At 35.6% G+C, this 21,949-nt stretch overlaps 1 protein-coding gene across 2 annotated transcripts; it reads right to left on the reverse strand.

Moving 5' to 3' along the window:
* Positions 1-4,051: 4,051 nt before the first annotated feature.
* On the reverse strand, positions 4,052-13,600 carry LOC149535791 (kinesin-like protein KIN-14B). 2 transcript variants are annotated; one of them, XM_089803781.1, is made up of 13 exons: positions 12,179-13,600; positions 11,674-11,723; positions 11,209-11,541; positions 11,010-11,093; positions 9,479-9,646; positions 9,240-9,346; positions 8,959-9,140; positions 8,685-8,846; positions 8,374-8,589; positions 7,977-8,014; positions 7,718-7,845; positions 5,289-7,161; positions 4,052-4,923 (listed from the first exon to the last, which is right to left on the reverse strand). In XM_089803781.1, exons 3-13 carry the CDS (start codon positions 11,477-11,479, stop codon positions 4,820-4,822), a joined length of 3,333 nt encoding a protein of 1,110 aa, XP_089659907.1. In that variant the 5' UTR covers positions 11,480-11,541; positions 11,674-11,723; positions 12,179-13,600; the 3' UTR covers positions 4,052-4,819. The 2 variants fall into 2 exon arrangements, with proteins under 2 accessions (XP_089659907.1, XP_089659906.1); XM_089803780.1 differs by having other exon boundaries at positions 11,209-11,544; positions 12,179-13,063.
* Between the last annotated feature and the right edge of the window lie 8,349 nt (positions 13,601-21,949).

The following is a 21,949-nucleotide window of genomic DNA, read 5'->3' on the forward strand; positions in this document are numbered from 1 at the left end:
CATAGAGGATGAAAAATCAATCAAATTTGATGAGCATGGGGATTCTCAAGTCTTCAAAATCCAAAGCATTGGTGGCTAGTAAAGGGAATCAAGGAAAAGGGTCTAACAAGTAGCAAAAATCATGGCAACAAAATTCACATCAAGAGAAAGAACACTCAACCTCCTCACCACAAGACAACTCCAACAATAAGAGTAAATCATTGAAGGAGGAATTTCTTACTTGTGCATATTGCAAGAAGAATGGACATGAAGAACATCATTGTTATAAGGAGATAGATGAACTCAAGAATCTTCTTAAGAAGAATCAAATTGGTCTACCATTAAGAATGACTACTTCATCATCTTCTTCACATTCATATTTTGATAAAGAAAAGGATCACATGGGAAAAGGTCAAGCCTTGGTAGCTACTTCAAGTCAAGATTCAGGGAGATAGTTTCTAGATTCAGGGGCTTCTCATCATATGTCATCTTCACAATCTATGTTTTCATCATTTGATCCTTGTCATACTCCACCTATTTTGATGGGCAATATACTTACATGAATGTGATTGGGAAAGGAACTATTGATAAAGGGGAGGGATATTTCAAAGATGTGTTGTGTGTACCTCACCTAACTCATAATCTTCTTTCCATCTATTAGCTCACTCATGGAGATAGAGGAAGGATTGTGGAATTCACATCTGATTCAGTTTTTATCAAAGACTTGGAGACTAGACAGATCATTGCTACAAGGGTAGTTGATCATGCATCTCAACTATACTGCTTCTTAGATTTTGGTCACGATGATGATAGTGATTTCTCAACAAATTTTGATCATATTTCCAATTATGATTCAGATTTTGAGGAGAATTTTGGCTACTTGAACTTGGGTGTTCTCACATGTGATCAAGTTCTTGAGCCATCCATTACTTCTGCTCCTACTAATATTCCATCTACTGTTGTTCCTGATGATAGTTGTATTGACATAGCCATGGATTCAAGTGATTCAGTGCAGCAAGATATTCATTGTCTTCTAGACTCAGTTACATGGGATGACTACTTGACAGACATTTCCAATTTATTTGTGGAGTCCTACATTGCAGATTTGGGAGACACTATTGATGACATTCATCTTCTCTTAGGTGAAGATGATCCTTCTTCGATTGTTGTGAGGGAGCATGTTGACCCTCATCTTCATTCTCTACTTGATCAGTCTTTCGAGATTGACATGATGGTAGATCCTTTGATACAACAGTTGGAGGTCAGTTTCTCTTTAGAGGAGACACTTGGGTGTTTGATACATTTTCTACATTCATTCCTTAGTCGAGCCTGATTTGTCTTTTTCAGCAAAGTGGCATAGTACACATGATTTGGAGGAGACAATTTTTTGTATTGACATGGGGGCACTCGAGTAGGTTTCAAAGATTCCATATATTTTGAGGTTTCTTCCTATAGATGGGGGAGGCTTCATTGATACACCTTTGGTTATATTTCTTCCTAAGGGCAAGAATGTTGTTCTGCACTCATGGAGCAGTTTCTACATTGAGCCTAGAGCATCTACCATTGGTGTACATTCTACATTAAGGGGAGGCTGCTCTGTCTATCTTCCTCTTCTTCTCTCTTATGGGGGGATACGAGAAAAGGTAGTGTGGGGAATGTCAATGGACTCCTTGTCTACCATGAGAAAATCTTCGAGTGCATCACTAACTTCTTCTAGGACAGGATCCACCCAAAGATGAAGAGGGGGGTACGGAAGCCTAACCTAAATAGGCATCTTGCAAAATAGTTTCAAAGAAGGGTTAAAATCCTCATGCCATAGCTTCATCATCAAAGGGAAGTGATTCTTCCATAAAGAAATGCCTACATAGAATAGTTTGTTTATCCAAGACATTTTCAAACTTGGTGAAAAAAACCCTTGGCTAAAGGTAAAATGTGAACCGAATCTGAAATAATCAACTCTTTAATGATTGGTTATCCACTTGTGAAGATGAAGAAGGGAAGGTCAGAGGCCATCATACTGATCTCTTCCATAGTCTCCTCTTCCAGTGTGATGGCAATAGAATGACAAACCAAGAATGGAGCAACCTCAGCTCTTCTAATGCCAATTGCAGCTCTCAGCATAGGAACAACCTTTGGAAGGGCCACCACCAACCACATTGCTCTTAGTTGTAGGGGCCCTAACTGTAATGACATATTTCCTTCAAAACAAGAACCCTAGCCCTTGGAGCCTTTGGGATAACAGAAGAAGAATCCCCCACCACTAGAGTAGCTGCAGCACATGAAAATTTTCCATTAATCTACTCATTAGACCCTACACCCATGGACAGAGAAGGTGCACCGTGCATAGAAACATCCTTCCCCAAATTCGAATAAATTAAGACCTTCGTGCTTGAGTGAGGGCATGGACTTGATGAAAGGTGCAAGGGTAGCGTCCCCCAAGCCGCACATGCCAACCCTCCAAAGACTCCTATCCAAGCATTGAAGGATCCGCAACCGCAAACACAACACCAATACCATGGTTCAAAATAAAACAAGCGAGAAATAGAACAAGCCATCATAACTTTAAGGTTTTTATCCTTGCCACAATGTTATGTCTTCTAAATCCATACATTATAGAACCCTTTCCACTCATTCACTAATAGTTTATTTGATAAAAGTTACAAATTTTTATTTTGAAATATATACTCACCAAAACTTGAAAATAAAATGTTGCCAAAAACAACACCCATTGATCAATTGTAAGGAAAATTTGATCGCCGCCAAAACAAACAATGAGTTAGCGCATGATACAAATGTTAGATAATATATTCATTCCTATATGATAGGAGTGTATTAAATGATCCGTGCTAAATATCATCTTCTACAAAGTTGCCGCCATGTTATTCTAAAACTCTGGAAGTTACTCTTGGAATTATTATACAAACCGTCCATGTCACATGTTCTTCCTTGAGGGGAGTTATTATAAGCCCAGAGCCCTCTCCATCTACATGAGCGAATGAAAGAAAGTTTTGAACAATGCACGTGAAGGAATGAATGAATGAAAGTTTTCAACAATGTGCACAAACCAAACAACCCATGAAACACACAAATAGCCAGCAAACAGAAAAAGCCCTAAATGCCATGCCACGGCACCTTGGATTTTCTAGCATCTTGATCAGGAAATCTACAGCTTGTTTTCTTATTCACCTAAACCATTTGAAGCATAGTGAGGCGTGGATCTGGTGTAGTTGTTAAGATTTGTACTTAAAAATTTTTCCTGTAATTGCTTTTATTATTTTAAGCTTACTTTTTTTATTTAAAATTAACTTCACTTTCATCTTAATCTTGATATAATTGTTAAGTTAAAAACCTTGACATGGTTAAATCCAGAAAACATGTAAACAGTACTACGTACCTAGGATGTTTCACTATTAATTTCTTTTGTAGATTTGAGTTGCTAATACAAATCTAAGATTCAAGTAAACTTCGGCCAATTCAAAAATCATGTTATGACATTATGAATTCAAATGTTCCACCAAGAACTATTATGGTATCTTTTGGACCACAAAAAATAAAATATAATGGATGCCAAACAATGTTCATAGGAGATGAAAATTTTGATCTATACTTGTAGATCACATCCCAACCAACTTGATGGTGCTGTTAAACATCAAAATGATGGAATTAATTAGGCTTGTCATTGAATGATATGACTAATATATACTGATTTATACAGTGTGTGAATGAGGGAGGTTCTTGGACTCGCTCTTGCTTCAAACTTCTTAATGTTTCTTTGTGCATAAGTTAACCTCCTAACCAGGTAATTAACTTTAATAATTAATTTTTGAGCTGCTCAAGATGAGACCCACTTGGCAGCTGTTGTTAGCAGATCTTCAACTACCGAGAAGTCCAGCATTCATCAGTCATTGCTTCTATCTGTTTATTAATATTCACACAAAAAGTTTGCTTACACTTCTGTGCTATCCACTTTCTTCTCCTGATATAAATGCTTGATGTTGAAAAATGCTTGTTGCTTTGCCAATTCTAATCCCTTATCAGTCCAAAAACCTTGACATGGTTAAATCCAGAAAACATGTAAACAGTACTATGTACCTCAGATGTTTCACTATTAATTTCTTTTGTAGATTTGGGTTGCTAATACAAATCTAAGATTCATGTAAACTTCGGCCAATTCACAAATCATTATGACATTATGAGTTCAAGTGTTCCACCAAGAACTATTACGGTATTTTTTGGACCACAAAAAATAAAATATGGTTTAATGGATGCCAAACAATGTTCATAGGAGATGAAAATTTTGATCTACACTTGTAGATCACATCCCAACCAGCTTGATGGTGCTGTTAAGCATCAAAATGATGGATAATGAGGGGGAAAAAATACAATTAATTAGGCTTGTCATTGAATGATATGACTAATATATACTGATTTATAGAGTGTGTGAATGAGGGAGGTTCTCGGACTCGCTCTTGCTTCAAACTTCTTATGTTTCTTTGTGCATAATTTAACCTCCTAACCAGATAATTAACTTTAATAATTAATTTTTGAGCAGATCTGTCGTTAGCAGATCCTCAACTACCGAGAAGTCCAGCATTCATCAGTCTTTATACTTCTATCTGTTTATTAATATTCACACAAAAAGTTTGCTTACACTTCTGTGCTATCCACTTTCTTCCCCTGATATAAATGCTTGATGGTGAAAATTGCTTGTTGCTTTGTCAATTCTAATCCCTTATCAGTCCAAGATGCATTGCAGGCACCCCATCGATACTGATTTTCACTGTGGATTGCATTTATTTTCCTTGCAAGTGGATTGCATTTATTTGCCTTGGAAACCTCTTCAAGCCAGCAGTCCATAGAAAAACTCATCTTCGAGTCCTGTTTTTAGCAATCCCACTCCTAAAAGGAGAGCATATGCAATCTTCACTACAGTTAAGTACAATCCTGGCCACAAGAAAATAATTATATACAAATAATCAAACAGCTGATAAAAGAATCTTTGCATTTATTAATGTAAGAAATATAAATTGCAAGATATTCTAAAAACATTACCAGTTCTGTTGGTTAATTATAAAAGTAGAGTTTCAAGTTACCAGCTCTTTTGGTCAAGCCCATAATAAAAGTAGAGTTACAAGAGAGTTAAATTAGTTAGAAACTCAGACCAGTTCAATTGTATCAAATTTCCTAGATGGAAAAACTAACTGCTAGCAGATGATGAGCTGATACAATAAAATAAAACACTTTATTCAAATACATTTTATACTCAATATGTTTCTTGCTCTTCCAGATTAGCTTGGCCTGAACATCACCTGTTGTTGGTTTCGCCATTGTTGCAGTTTTCCCCTTCTTCAGGGATGTTTCTGCCAGTTTTGTTGTTGCTGCTGCTGTTGCCACTGTCATGTCTTTTGGGATTTTCTTTCCATATGTCATAGGTTCTCCCATGGAAATGCATGGTTTTGATGAAGCCTGCGTCAAAAACTGTTTAAAGTTCTGCTTGCTTTGAGGACTTTGATTGTGTTCATTCTTATCATTTAAGGGATTTTCCCCATGAGTAGTTTGATCATATTCACCCTTATTATTAATAGGCTGATCACATATAATGTTTCCTATTAATGTCAGTTCTGGGTTCTCCATATTATTAGACAAATAATCTTTATTGACTATCACATTGTGTGGTGCTTGGAAAGCAATCACTCGTTTACAACGTGGCATCAATGAGCTCATCAATCCACTTCCGGGCGTGGTACACTCTGAAAAGCATTCAGATTCATCAATTATGAACTTTGAAAAGGTTTCACTTATCGATCCACTTTCAAGCATACTACACTCTGAAAAGTATTCAGATTCATCAATTATGAACTTCTTTGAAAATGTTTCACCCATCAATCCACTTTCAGGCATACTACACTCTGAAAAGCATTCAGATTCATCAATTATGAAATTCTTTGAAAAGGTTTCACTATCCTTCATACTGTCAGCCATCTCACATTCCATGAGTCTATTGTAATTGTATTCCAATAAGCAATTTGATTCATCAGAAGTGCACAGCTTTGAACAAGTCTCATTCACCTTCAGATTGTTGGCCTCTGCAATGTTATTGGCCATATTGCACTCTGACATGCACTTTGATTCCTCAAGAGTGCATGATTTGGAGTGCATCCCACTTACCTTCATATTTTTGCTCTCTCCAATGTTCTTGGGTGTATCGGACCCTAAAAGGAATTGTGATCCATCAAAGTTGGAACATTCAGAATAAATTCCATTCATTCTCTCACTGTCAAGCATTCCACTAGCCTTTGGTGTACTGCACTCTGAAAAGCATTGCAATTCTTCTGAATCACACTGTTTCGAATACACTCTACTCAAGTTCTTCTTGATGGAATAGATCCTGTTCATCTTCAAATGATTGTACTCTAAACTATCCTTGGGCATATTGCACTCTAACATGCACTTTGATTCATCAAGAGTGCATGATTTGTAGTAAATTCCATTCACCTTCATATTGTTGTACTCTCCAATGTTCTTGGGTGTATTGCACCCTGAAAGGAATTGTGATCCATCAAAACTAGACCATTCAGAGTAAATTCCATTCATTTTCTCACTGTTAAGCATTCCATTGTCCTCGGGCATTCTTGACTCTGAAAAGCATTGAGATTCTTCAAAGTCAAACTGCTTGGAATACATTCTACTCAATTTCTTCTTGATGGCCAGTGATGGATGCCTATGAACACTCTTGCATGACACGGTGCTCTCAGAATTGCAGAGTGATTGATCCATCTCAGGAAAAATCACATTTTTGGCACTGCCCAATAAGGATTTTCTCCTACCATTTAAATGTTCTCTTTGTTTTTCAAAACCTGTAGTATATTTGATATCTGCATCTGAGGACTTACCTCGAATGCGACTGCAGGCTGTGGAGTTCATATATCTGGGCAGGCCTACGGACCCTTGTGCTACATTCCCTAATTCAATAGTGTGTCCCTCAGTAACTTGACTAGCTGGACTCTTTGGTGTTTCATCAGCCCCTGAGGATTGATTACTATTTGCAAGATGTTTCTTTTTTTCTCTTAATAGAAATTCAACTGTTCCAATATTGTTTCTTGCACTCTGACAATCATCTTCAAGGCATTTAAGTTGTTGCATCAGCTCAGCCATGGTTGCCTCCTTCTGAACTTTCACTTCCTGCCAGTCACAATTACGGCAAATACATCTTTGAGAATTTAAAAAAGCTCTGTGAGAAAAATTTGACTATCATGTAAGATGTGATTCTCTAAGAGATCTTAAAATATTCTTACATATGGAAAGCCTTTTATATATGCAAAATGCTGGAGAAAGAACAACAGAATGTGGTTTTATTCTAGTACAAATGCTATAATTGTTGAAGGTGTGAAGTATAATTATTACCAAAATAAATCAGAAGAAAAAAATGTCATTTGTGTAGTCACAACTTGTAGAAGTCATAACAAGCTGACTAAATCAAAATAGTCAAGTCCTACTGAACAAAACTTGCCTAATGTGTCAGAACTGCACTAGTTTACCACTTACAACACAGTTACGCTCATTTTGCTTCAAAAAAAGATAGATTTGAAGCAATGATCATTTAACTGGCCTCGCTTGACAACCAGAAATTATGATAAACAAACTCAAGGTTTCAGTTGCGATTTTCCTTTACAAGAGATCAAGAAAAAGTTAAAATTTTTAAGCGTAAAAGGAAAAGATTATAAGCACAAAGCCTTACAGGTGATAGTTCCCATCCAAGATGAACCCCTTTCACTCTTGTAGCAAAACCTAATGAACAAATGGTCTCAGATAGATCATCTTCCTTGGGACTAATATGTACAAGCATTAGCATTCTTGAGCCTTCTCCTGCATGTTGCAAGATAATAATAAAATTTAAAAATCAGGCCTAACAGTAGAATAAACAGCCAGTTCATGGTTGCTTTGGCAACACTCTTTCTTGAAGACATACAAAGGCAAAGGAAAAACTAAGCGATTACCAACAGAGTCTCTAAGAATTTGTGTAAGTTTGCTGTTCCTGCACACACAAAACATAGCATTATTGTAGACTTGGATGGCTGGACTTAAATGACATTATCCATGCAGCCACAAAAAAATTGAGCTTTCAATTCAAAAACAAGATGTGTTTGCCTTTCATTATCATTCAACTAGGATAAGGAATAGTTTTGGCAACCCGCAGAGGTTTATCAAAAACAGTATCCTTCTCATGAATCCTGTACAACTTTATTTTTCATTTCATGTACCTACTGTATCTGTTATAAACAAAGCATTCACTTAAACACATTAACACTGTTATAATTAGAAGGTCTGTAGACTCTGTACTTTCTATATTGGCAAGCAATGTTACAAAGTAAAATTGAAACAAGACTATCTTACCTGTAAGGAACATGAACTTGTTTCTTCTGTAATGCACTAATGACATCACCAAGTGCCGAGAGAGACATGTTTATTGCTTTCCCTTCCTCCAAAGTCTGGCCAGTAGACTGTGTCTTTAGTAATCGCTCACTTCCACCCAGATCAACCATCCAAAGCTTGCTGGTATCCCTGTTTTTTTCTGGAGGACCCATGCAACTAATGGAAATCCGTATTAAACTGCATGAAGAACAAAAATGTGTCGAAGTAAATTAATATATACAAATCTTGTCCTAAGTCTTGGCATGGAATTAGCAATCCAAATAGGCACCCACCAATGTGACCTACTAGAAGATTCATTAGCATTGGTCCAAGATGTAGATCTTGCTCTGCTTCCTTTCCAATACAACTTGCTTGCTTGACTTGCATTCGTTATTATGAACTCCCTTAGGTTCTCAATCTCCACAGCCCCCTTTGTACCCGTTTGTATACAGAGGCTGGATACAGTGGATGAAAACAATCTGAGCTGTAGTTTTATCTATGAAAATGGCATTAAATTTCATGATATGTGGTAGATTATATATTATTAGAAATGATTAAAGTCAGTACCATTTGGGCATATGGACTGCAGCTTTCTTTGTTCGAGAGCGAAGTAAATCTCTCACATTTCCCATGTATACCTCAAGCATGCTAAATGTAAAAGTGAAATTAACAGTTCTGTCTTGGGACGCATGATGAAATAATTGCTGAATTGCAAGCGGAACAATACCAGGACAATCTGGTTTGCCTTCCTGCACAACTCCACAAAATATGTAAGCTAAAATTCCAAATCACTACCAGGATTTTCTTGAGAAACAATTAAACAAAAATTCAAAGTATAAGAAACCAACCATAGTAAATGTTTTGCCAGTTCCTGTCTGCCCATAAGCAAAAATGCATACATTATGTCCATCTAGAGCAGATTTGATAATTGGCTCAACTTCTGCAAAGATTTCATCTGCAGAATTCCAAAAAGCAGATTTCCGATATACAATAGTGTTCAGAAACACTGATAAGCAATGCTGGAAGACATCATCATCCAACAGTATCCTACAGAATATATTCTGGAAAACATTGCATTTTCATGCACCTTGTGAAGCCCCAGGAAGGAAAACCTTGTCAAAGTTGTATTCTCTGGTCTTTTCTCCTGCTAGTTTTATGGCCAATCTATCAGAGTCCAAAACTATAAGAGGCTCGGGATTTGCCTGCCCATTGGTTAACAGAAAAGGCCTCACTCGACAGAAGACACGGATGCTCCCTGCACAAATATCAATCTTATCATTCTTAAAATGACAATGATGCATTTTGAAGACATTTGATGATCTCTGCTCTTGATAGAATTCTACTTGCCATAAAAAGGTACTTAATTGAAATTCTTAAATTAAAAAGTTGAGATAAAACTGTTCCTTGCATAATTTGCATACATTCACATCAATCTTGTTTGAAACTCAAATCTCCAATGGCAATGAGTGCATTTACTTATTAGCAAAGTGCATTAAAACATCCTTCAAATGAAACAAGTGGTTCAAAATAATGCCTATAATTTTGAAAATCTAAAGAAAAATCAAGGATTGACATTGAATACTGCAATGTTCCACAGGGTTCACAAACGTCAAAGTCTTATCAGTCTTAAAATAACAATAATGCATTTTGAAAGCACTTGATAATCTCTTCTCTTCATAAAATTCTAATTTCCATATGGAGGTACTTACCAAATAGAATTTCTTATGTAAGAAATAAAATGTAAAAGAGCTCTTCCTTGCATAATTTAGATTCATTCCCATCTATCTTATTCGACACACGAATCTCCAATGTGAGTGAGTGTATTTACTCGATAGCAAAGTGTCTTAAAATATCCTTCAACTGGAACATGAGGTTATTGCCTATAATTTTGAAAATGTATCAACTCAATATAAAAAAATCAAGGATTGAGATTAAAAACTGCAATATTAATTACAGCACACTGACATTCAGGTATACAATATTGTTGATCTTGTGAATAACTTGAACCTCCAATGACAACAAGTGCATTTACTTGTCAGCAAAGTGTATTAACACAACCTTCAAGTAAAACAGTAGAGTCAAAATTTGGCTATAATTTTGAAAACCTGTTAACTTGAGATAAATCAGGGATTGATATTGAAGACTGCAATTTTAAACAAGGTTCACATACTGACATTCAGAGTCAGACCCACGAAAGTATTGCTCTTGAGTTTATAAAACAATGTCAAATCATTCGACCTCATGCACAGGAAGAAAAATGTGCTAATTTCTCCTCATCCTTAGATAATGAAGGGCAATCATCTATGGCACTCAAAAAAGCCCATTTATTGAAAGCCATATCCCCTAAGACATCAGTAGTTGAGGAACAACCCAAAAGGTATCTAGACTTTCTAACACCATTGTACCCATCATAGAAATGCAATAACCATCAAAACAAACATTAATTTCCTGCAAGAAAGGAAAGAGCGTCATTCAGATAACATTTTTTCTCAGATTGCTTGATCCTGGCAGGATAGTGATCTACTTCTTAGTTAGAAATGGAAATAATGAGTTTCACATCGGAGGATGCATGAGTCTCAAGAGTCGATATAATATATACCAGTCTTAAGATTGCTTACCTTTCAGATCTAGGAGCTTGTTTAGGACCTCTCTGCGCCTAGAATCCAACTGTCCAAGATGGGCTTTGAGTGCAGCTAGCTCATCTGAAATTAGTACAGGATTAAATTATTAAGTACAATCTATCAGAAAGCTTTGGCCTTTACTGTTCAAACAATCTTCTCCCAAGTGATTCAAACTAGTCAAAATCATAAAATTTACCTTCCAGTTTCAAAATGGCAAGATCAAGATCACAGTTTTCCTCGTGAGACAGCTTAGCATCTTCAAGATATGTAGGACTGCTAGTAGAATCAGGCGGATAAGTGGCAGAAGACAACCCTTCAATGATTAAGCGCACTGATTCGGCCCATGTGAATGTTAAGTCTTTTTTGAAGCCCAAGAGAGACTGAATAGTTTCTCCCAAGTTATGAAGTGAATTTTTCATGTAATTCCCCTCAATATGTTCCAATTCATTGATCGGTGTTAGAATCATCACTGCACTCCTCTTTAAACTTCCTTGAATAGGCACAGAACAAGACCTCCAAGGTGTTTCTCCTACTAAAGAAAATAATAAAATGCTATCAAATACAGTCAACATTGGACTGCTTCTAAAACAAATATGCAATCACAATTCTATTCCAAATCCTAGAGACCTTAATTTTTTTCAGAATAAAAATAGCTGATTACCTGATAAATGCTGAGGCGGGCTAGGTAAAGTTAAATACCATTCTGCATTTCTGCTTGCATAAACGACAATGAGTTAATGTTTCTTCTGATTGAGGAGACAAGTTTGTTTTCATAACAATTGTCACTGATACAAAAGGGATGGGGATTTTGATATGTTACTGGAATTTCAATTCTTCATCTACTGTTATATATAAAAAAGGGTAGTGTGCGCCAAGACGCACAAGAATCGTAAAGAACTAGTAACATTGGTTAAACACGTTCAAAATTCTATGGAATGAACATTTATCAGACAAGAAACATTGCCAAACCGAGAGGAAAACTCTGATAGCTATTGTATAAAGACATTATTCACAACCCTCATTCTACCCAACTGAGGTTAAACAGCTTCAATCCTTTTGCGGTTTTCTTTCCCGTGTCTGGTCTAGTATCTTTGCTCGTTTTGGTGGTTTACCTAGATAAGAAACCAAAACCTTAAATCATAATCTAGGTTTGTGAATGAAATTACCTATGGACGAAATCTCTGAAAAAGTAATGGTGACTCTTGTCTTCTTCACAGAGCTCAAAGTTTTCCTGGTCAGCACAAGAACCTTTAGTATTTACCCATCAGATTAACATGAGGCATTTTATTCTTGTCCCACCGTACGCATGAACGCCACTCTCTAGCCCAGCTTAACTATCAGTGTGATTCATCCGCTCAGGAAATCCACTGAATCCTTTGATAATGTTTCACATCCTTAGGACATACGACAAGTCCTGTGCCACCGAAAGTTTTAAGCATGCAAGAATAAAGGCTACTCCCGTAGTGTTAGATATATATGGTATTTTGCAAGATTGCTTAAGATAGGTGTAAATAAACATATCAGCTAACAGGAGCACCAGAAGACGAGAGCTAACCTGCTCCTCTGACACAACCGAGATTGGACATGCTAACGATATGTTATGTCTATGCACATGTTTTGTGGATGTGCATATATCCTTTTGGGGCTGTGTGTGAGAGAGAGAGCTCGTGGGATTGTATGTATATGCTTAAGGGGTATTTAGGAGAAAGATAGTTTTCACATACCCCACTGAAGAAATTCAAAATCAGAAGCTGGATTTTGCTAGTCAACAGGTTCATTATCACAACCTCTGCTGACGATGCTGCCATGTTTACATAATACATTGTAATACAGCCAATCATATGACATCCCAATGATCAAAGTAGAGCGTAATTATTCTATGCCTTTTCTGAGCAATGATAACATACCCACAAGGGTTCCATCACCACACACCTGGTGAACAATCAACCCTTCTAATTATTACCAGAAAATCTTTCCCAACATCAACCAAATGGGATTTGCTGCAGCTGAAGCCAAGCAAAAGCAATGCAATGTATGGAAGCGGGTGAGCCCATCAACAAGCTAAAAAATATTAAAAGATTGTACATCTCACAAAGTCTGCATGCTTTGAAAAAAAGCCATTGATTACACGGGGTCGGTTGGGGCCGCTTCAATCTCTGCAACTACTCTTCCTAACAACTGAAGCCACATTTGTCCAAAGACAACAAACTGCACAACATTTTGACGATGGAGGAGCCTAGAACTAGTCTCCATCCAAGTATATAGAGAATTTTCGAAGTGATAATCCACCAAAATCCGTTTAATGATCTTCCAGTGGACACCAGAGCAGATTTATTTTCTTAGTTTAGCTTTGTCCTTAAAAAAGGGTCGGCTGTGCAAACTCAACGGTAACCTTTCAGTGGGACCTGAAATGGAGTCTTCCCTTGAAATTCACGCTATGAGGGGTTGCTTTACTGTACGTTTTGATGGGCATTGGGCATGGATTGAGACAATGCTGAAAAAAAGCAACCTGGCTTTGCTCTTCTGAACCACCTACCAAAATCGTACTTGTTAGATTCCAAGTGGGAAATGTAATGATAACTGGAGATGTTTTGATCTTATTTAGCTAGATGAATTGTATCCCAGTAATGGGGCCCGTTTATGAGAGTTAAAAGATTTTGAAAGATGAACAGACGACTCGGGTTGGTAACTTCACTTTCAAACCGAGAAAACTTACCTTGAGGATTTCAAGGAATTTCTTGAGATTTGGGTAGGACGAAAAAGAACGTAGGACACTTTGGAAGTCACGTGTTGGCTTTAGGACTAGTTGTATAAATGTTGGTTTTTCATTATATACGTAAGGGTGGATTAACTATAGGTATGTCGAAATTTATAGAACTTTTGAATAAACTTATGAAGGTGAGTGAAGATCTTAAAATTAATCTTTTAATTTTTTTATATTTACTATGTGGAATTCTTAGAGAGTGCAAGGTGGTCTAAAAGTGCCCTTAAAAAGCATCCTACTAGGAAAACCTCTTAGTCACCATTACCTTTAAACCCAAAAAGAATTACATTTTTATCTAATTAATAATTGTTTTTGTGTCAATAAATGTTCACTTTATAATGTGAAACCATCCATTAGGTGGAAAGGGTGGTGATGGGGTCATTCTAATTAAAACACATTGTCCTTGGTGGAAACCAAAACCCAATGTTATTACACCTCACTGTGACCCCAACTGTACCAAAATCGGTCCTATTACAGTGCACGGTGACATGTATTATTGTCAACCAAAGGCTACATTACTACTCGCAGTTAACCCATTTACTAAGTCAAATTTACCCTAAATTGGTTCATTTTCATCATGTAGAAGTCACTGGCAAAGCTCACGCCAATGCTTCACGTTGCCTTTGTTCCAACCATTTTGCATAACCTTGTTCTTCTTTTGCATTTGAGTTGAGAAATTATGAAGTAGCAATATCGTGTTGTTATTTATCATTCACTTAGTGTTTCTATGATTATCATGCAGTTTTCGTTGCATGTCTTTGGGGTTTCATCGTGAAACAATTGCATCGAATGAGAAAGAAAGTAATGATTTGACAAAATGGTAAAGAAATAGTGTAGAATGTCGATATAATCATTGATTTGTGTTGTTTTTGTTGCGAATGTTTGAAGTATCTTGCAAATTTTGACATAAATATGGGGTTTTGTATGTGGTTATAATATTCTTCGACATATTTACCAAATTCATTGATTTTACTGTTGTTTCAAAAAAAAATTTAAGATTCCACTGTAGCTAATAATATCAATGAAGGCAATCGTTATATGAAAAGGGAAATGAAAAAATGGGTTGAAGGGTTTGTAATGATTCAAGGGTTTTTATCACTAATTGTTTGAAGAGCTTTTAATCATTGATTTATGTTGTTGTTTTTTGTGAATGTTTGAAGGTGTTATGTGTGCTTATAATTTTCTTCAAAGGGTTTGCCAAAATCATACCTTATAGTTATTATAATGTCATTTTGTTAAGGTTCTCTTACAACTAGTAATGACAATGAAGGAAATTATTATAGGATAAGGGAAATGATAAATAGGGGTTTCAAATGGTTTCAAAATATATAGATGAATTGTAAAAGGGATTCCATGAAATGTGATTTGATTTTTGGTTAAGGGTTCGTAATATTTTTTTTGAAGAGTTTCAAATCAAGAAAGAATTAGTGTACAATGTCGATCAAATCATTCTTTTTTGTTGTGTTCTTTTCAAATGTTTGAAGTACCTTGCATGTTTGAGCAGATTATTGGGCTTTTGTCTGTGATTATAATTTTCTTCAACATATTTACAAAAATTATTGATTTTAGTGTTTTCAATCATTTTCTAAGGTTTTGTAATGGCTAATAATGTTAGTGAAGGAAATATTTACATGAAAAGGGTCATGATGAATTGAGTTCTCAATTGGTTCTGGAAATATTACATGAAATGTAAAAAAATATTCATTTGATTAATATTGTAGTTATGGTTAATGATTTTAGGGTGATTCAAGGGTTTGTAATCATTGAATATACAACCACAGAAATAAATTCTTAGTTGATATGGTCAAGTAATTCTCTACAATGTCCAAACTATAGAATGGTTTTCTTTTCTGTTTTTCTGATTCAATCATTCCATAGTTTTATGTTTCAATCTTTCCACCTTCAAATCATTGCATGTAATGTTTCATAAATGAATAATTAGAAGGAATAATGTACATAGTTGATTAAATGATCATGTGAGCTATTCTAAATCATTCTAACAATTAGTATCAGAGTAGTGGTGCTTTTAGTGAAAAGTTTGAAAGTACTTAAAGCTAAAGATCAAGATGTATAGGAAGGAGATACCCAAGTTGAATAAGGAGAACTTCCCTAAATGGAAAAGTCTGATGAATCTATGCATTGCTGCAATAGGAGATTTAGTAGTATTCTACTTGGAAAATGAATATATAATTATTGGCAATATGGGTAAGTAGGATGAGTATGGATTGTCATTTATGGCAACATATAATTCTGGAATGGAAGATAGAATGTACAATTGAAGATTATGTGATCAGAGATAGAAAATTGTCTAAGTGTTAGACAGTTTTAATATCAATATAGAGATAGTTTTGATATTGCAAAGTCTACAATAGTATTTTGCATGTGCATAGTTAAGGACAGGTAGTACAGACAGTCATGATGACATGTCTAAGTGCACAATATGGTATGGTCAGTACGTCATTAGTTATATCAAATTTACCTGTAAAGGCAATGAATAGAATAGAATAGAGCACAATAGTAAAAGATGAATAATAGGTTAAGGAATTATTTTGTTTATGAAATAATTACTTAATTAAGTAGGGGTGACATCCTAGATGTTAATCTTAAGTTAGCATAGGCTAATTTTGTATTTAGTCAAATGTGTGGAAGTATCAAAGCTAACTGGATAGAGTTTTGTAAAAAGAAAAGATATAAGTAAGAAATCATTACTTGTGAAGTATGTGGTATGTATGTTAACTATGTATATGCTATGTGAGCTTATATGAAGGCTATGTGATGTGAATTCTGATGAAAGATTAGAGATATGCAAAGTATAGTAGTCAATAGCAAAGAGGTTTTTGCATCTATCTCTTTTGTATAAAGGTACTATATTGTATAATTACATGTCAGGGTAGTGAGCTCTTCTTGCATACATTTGTAATTGTATTACCAACTCCTAACTGGGTTGAAGCAACTCCTAACAGGGTTTAGGCTTTTAACAGGGCCTAGTCCTCTAACAAGTACCAAGACACTATATATATATATATTGCATAGACTCCTAATAGGTTCAATATCCTTAAAAAATTTCTTTTGTTTAGTGGATCATTTTGTGGGTACCATCCCCACTCGGGTTTTCCCTTAGCCAGGGTTTTCCCTAGTTAACAAAATATGGTGTTATGAGTTCTCTTTGTGTATGGATTTATTTATTGTTCAACATTATTTGTTTACTTTCATATGCATGTCGTAAAGTAATTTATAATATCTAGTCATGGACAAAAGTTTGTAGAAGATTGATTCACCCCTCCCCCTTCCCTTCTCAGTATTATCTATTTCTAATAATAATTGTGCCTACACCTATGACAACCTAGTAGATAAAGGAGAAGCAAGAACACAATCATGCAATATTAGAGATTGCAACTGCCCTAAGATATTTAAAATTTTGTGATATAAAGGACTGCAATATTGCAAAGAAGATGTGGGAAAAGTTGGAAAAGATCCATGGAGGTAATAAGAATGTACTTTAGAAAGCTTTAGAGGAAAGTTTGATGACATGAAGATTGTAGAAGGTGAGAACATTGCTTAATATGTCGGAAGAATCAAAGAAATTGTGAATGCTACCAGAGGAGTTGATGGAAAGATCGGATGAGACTGTGATCAGCAAAGTATTGAGAACTTTACTTCCTTTTTATGCTATTAGAGTGTCTCCAATATAAGAACTAAGATGTACTCCTATTTATGACTTAACCTTGGATAGTCTGGTTGGTAGACTCGTTGCTTTTGTATTGTCAATTTTTGATAGTGTTAATGCACCTGCTATTGAATATGCTTTCAAGTCACAATCAGTTTTACATAAGTCTAAGAAGAAGAAAGGAAAGTATGAGGATAGTGAGAGCAAATCTTTTGATGATGATCTTGAAGCGTTAATGGCTAGGAGACTAGCAAGAAGCAAAGAAAAATTCAAAGGTAAACTTTCTATAATCTTTTTTTAATGCAATAAAGTTGGTCATAGAGGAAAGACAACAAGTTCAAAGGAAGAAGAGATGGAAAAGACAAACAAGAATAGAAAGACTACAAATTCAAATGTAAGAAGTCTTGTTACATTATTGAAGAAGAGATTGATGATGATTGTGATAGTAATGATGATGATGTTTTTTATGTTTCTATGAAAGATGATGAAGATAAAGATGAGAAAATTGCACTTATTTCATGTGTGAATAAAGGTGATAGATGGATAATTGATAGTGGTTGCTCACATCATATGACTACTAAAAAGGGTAAGTTTGAAAACTTAGAACATTATAAAGGAGGTAGTGTTAAGTTTGGTAATGATTCGCCATGTCTTGTGAAAGGTAAATGGTCAATAAAACTGACTGATAAGATCATATGCGATAATGTTTATTGGGTTGAAGGACTTAACTACAATTTTTTGAGTGTGGCCTAGTTGAACAGTTTTGGCTACAAAGTTGGATTTCAACACTAGAAGGCTAAGATCTACAATGGATATAGTGAAGTGATTGGTAGTGGAGACAAAACTAGAGGTAACTTGTTTTATATAGCCCTATCTGATGATAAATGTTTGTTTGCACAATATGATGATATACGGTTATGACATAAGAGGGTATGTCATGTGACCTTTGATAATTTGGTAAGCATTAGTAAGATGAAAAAAATAAGAGGGTTACCAAGATTGAAGAAACCTAATAATGTGGTCTGTAAACAATGTCAATTGGGAAAATTGGCAAAGTCTAGTTTCAAGAGCAAGACCTATACTTTTGATGTAATTTTAGAGTTGGTTCATACTAACCTTTATGGTCCTATTGGAGTGCAAAGCTACCGTGGTGACAAATATTCATACTGACCTTTATGGTCCTATTGGAGTGCAAAGCTATCGTGGTGACAAATACTTTATTCTATTTGTTGATGACTACTTGAAAATGATGACTATAATGTTTCTTTAAGAAAAATTTGATGCATTTCAAATGTTTAAGTGGTATTTGGCTAGAGTTGAAAAGGAAATAGGTAAAAGCTTGAAGTGTTTGAGATCTGATAGAGGAGGTAAATTCATATTTGGGTAATTCAACACATTCTGCAATGATAGAGGAATTAAGAGACAAATGTCTACACCAAGGAACCCTCCACAGAATGGTATAGATGAAAGAAGAAATAGATCAATCATGGACTATGTTAGGACATTGATGATGGAGAAGAATGTTACACCTAAATATTGGAGAGATGTTGTAAGCATGACACTTTATATCTTGAACATAGTACAAGTCAAGAAAGGTACTAATGTTACACTATTTGAGTTGTGGTATAGTTATGCAATGTGAAATATTTTAAAGTATTTGGAAGTAAATGTTATATATTGAAGGATAATAGAAATGGAAAACTTGATGCAAAAAGTGATGAAGGCATATTCTTAGGTTATTCCACTAAGAGAAAAGCATATAAGTGTTTGAATTCTAACACTAACAAAGTTGTGGAAAGTGAAAATGTAAAAGTTGATGAATATGTAGAAAAGGATGAAGCTAAATGTAAGAAGGAACCTAAAGATTACAGAAGTTTAATATACATTGATGAAGGTGAACCTTACACCTTACCTAAACCTAAGAAGAAAGTTATTGAGCAACAATAATGAGTGTGTGTCGTGTTATAGAAATAGTATGTCAAGCATCAAGATATTTGTGTAGAGCATTAGGAAGTGCATGACGAGCATCAGGAAGAGCTTATTGAGCATCAACAAGTGATTGTCAAACAAATAGAAGAATAAGATGAGATACCTAAAGATGAAAGAACAAAAGATTCTACATTAGGAAAATATATGAAAAGACATCATTCACCTGATCAAATAGTTAGAGATAAAGACTCAAGAGTTATGACAAGAAAAAGGCTAAGAAGTGATACATGCTCACTATGTGAATTTGAGCCCAAATCACTGAAAGATGCTTTAGAAAATGAACATTGGATTCAAGTAATGAATGAGGACATAGAGAAGATAGAGAATAACAAAACCTGGTCACTGGTACCTAGATCAAAGGACAAGAATGTTATTAGAACAAAGTGGGTATTCAAAAATAAACTAAATGATAAAGGTGAAGTAACCTTGAAATAAATCAAGGCTAGTTTGTAAGAGATATGCACAAGAAGAAGGTATTGACTATAGGGAGACATTTTCCCCTATTGCAAGATTGAAAGGAGTGAGAACTCTACTTTCATATGTTTCTTACAAAGGATTCAAAGTATACCAGATGGATGTCAAGTCTACTGATGCAGGAGCATCCTGGGTTGCCTTGTTATCCTACTCATTTTGTTCACCTAGTAGTTCTTTCATGTGCCTAGCAATTCCTTCATGTGCCTAGTAGTTCTTCATATGCTTAGCAATTCCTTCATGTCCCTAGCAATTCCTTCATGTGCTTAGTAATCCTATTTTCTTCATGTGCCTAGTAACCCAGTGTATGTCAAGTGATTCTTCATGTACCAAGTTACTCAGTGTATGCCGAGTGTTTCTTCATGGGCTGAGTTACTCAGTGTATGCCAAGTGTTTCTTCATGTGCCAAGTTACACAGTGTATGCCGAGTGTTTCTTCATGTGCCGAGTTACTCAGTGCATGGCGAGTGTTTCTTCATGTGCCGAGTTACCCAGTGTAAGTTGAGTGTTAGTATTTGGACATGATTTTGTGAGCTGACTTGCAGGATTTGTTTCATTCACAACATTTATGTTAAGATCTTTTCTTAGGATGAGTCCAGACCATTGTTGGGTCAGCCTTCCTCTTATGTAATGATTCTAGAATGATCTGTAAGCCATTTTGGAAAGTATAAATAGAATGTTTAGGCTTAGAATTAGGCAAGTTTTGGAGAAGCTTTTGAAAAGAAGATTAGAGAGCGGAACTAAAAGTGCGAATTTACAGTTTGATCTTTGAATGTGAATGTATTTGTAATTGGCCGTAACCCAGAAGGCCTTACAGTTGGGCATGTATGAAGATATCTTGATGAATCAATAAAAGTGATTCACTCTTGTTCCTCCTTTGGTTACTGTTCTTTGTGTTCGTTTCCATTGTGTTAACTCTTGCAGGGTGGTTTGGATATCTAGGTGAGCCTTTGGCCCTAGTTATTCATCCTTTTGCCTATGTCAGTTGGTATCAGAGCTTGAGGTTCATCCTTGTGGAGATTGGATCGTGTAGAACCCTAATCTGGATTTGGTTGTAGGGTGGAAAATCTGTAGATTTGACCTATAACTTGCAGAAGGTTATGATCTTGCAAGAACCTGATTTGTAAAGATGGTTCGTGGGAGAGGAAATAATGTTGATAATGTTATATTAGATCAGTTGAGACAAATTACAGCCAGATTAGATGCTATGGAGACAGCCCAGAGGAGAGGAGCACATCTTGATGATGTAAGTAATGATGAAGCAGTAGCACCAAAACATAATCCAGAACCTGAAGAAGATCAAGATGAGGAAAGATTGTTGCGAGTATTATCTAGGGCAAATTCAAAACCTGTTGTAGAAGTTGTTCCTTATGATGGAAAATTGGATACCAATGTTGTGCTGGATTGGATCTCTGATATGGAGAAGTTCTTTGAGTATGAAAACACTCTTGATAATAGAAAGGTGAAGATCGCAGACATCACTAGGCCGAAAGGTCATGCATCACTATGGTGGGAGCACTTGCAAACTGATAGACAAAGGAGAGGAAAGGAGAAGATCAAAACTTGGCCAAAGATGATGAACAAGGTAAAGAACAAATTCCTTCTTGCTGATTACCAAGTTAGCTTGTTGAGAAAGATGCAAAATTTAAAACAAAAGGACATGACTATAAAAGAATATACATCAGATCTGGACATGTGGATGATGATGTTGAGAAAATTGCAAGGTACATTAATGGATTGGGATCTGGAATACAAGATGAAATAAGTTTTGTGAAGTTGGAAAGTGTAGAAGAAGCATATCAATATGCCTTGAAAGTTGAGGAGATCATAACAAAGAAGCATGAACAAAGACAGAGAGGTAGAAGTGGCAGATTCCAGAGAGGTAGAGGTAGAGCTTATGGTGAAGGTGGTCGATCTAAAAGTTCTATTAGGATGAAGGAAAATCTGAATGGAAGAATGATGAGAAAGGAAAGACTGAATGGAAAAGTGGTAATTCTTATTGAGGAGGCACTAATTCTTAGTGAGGAAGAGGTAATTCTTATTCTAG

Source organism: Cupressus sempervirens, chromosome 10 (assembly GCF_028749045.1).
Source record: "Cupressus sempervirens isolate cs-2001-9-10 chromosome 10, ASM2874904v1, whole genome shotgun sequence".
In the NCBI taxonomy this organism is placed as follows: Eukaryota; Viridiplantae; Streptophyta; class Pinopsida; order Cupressales; family Cupressaceae; genus Cupressus; species Cupressus sempervirens.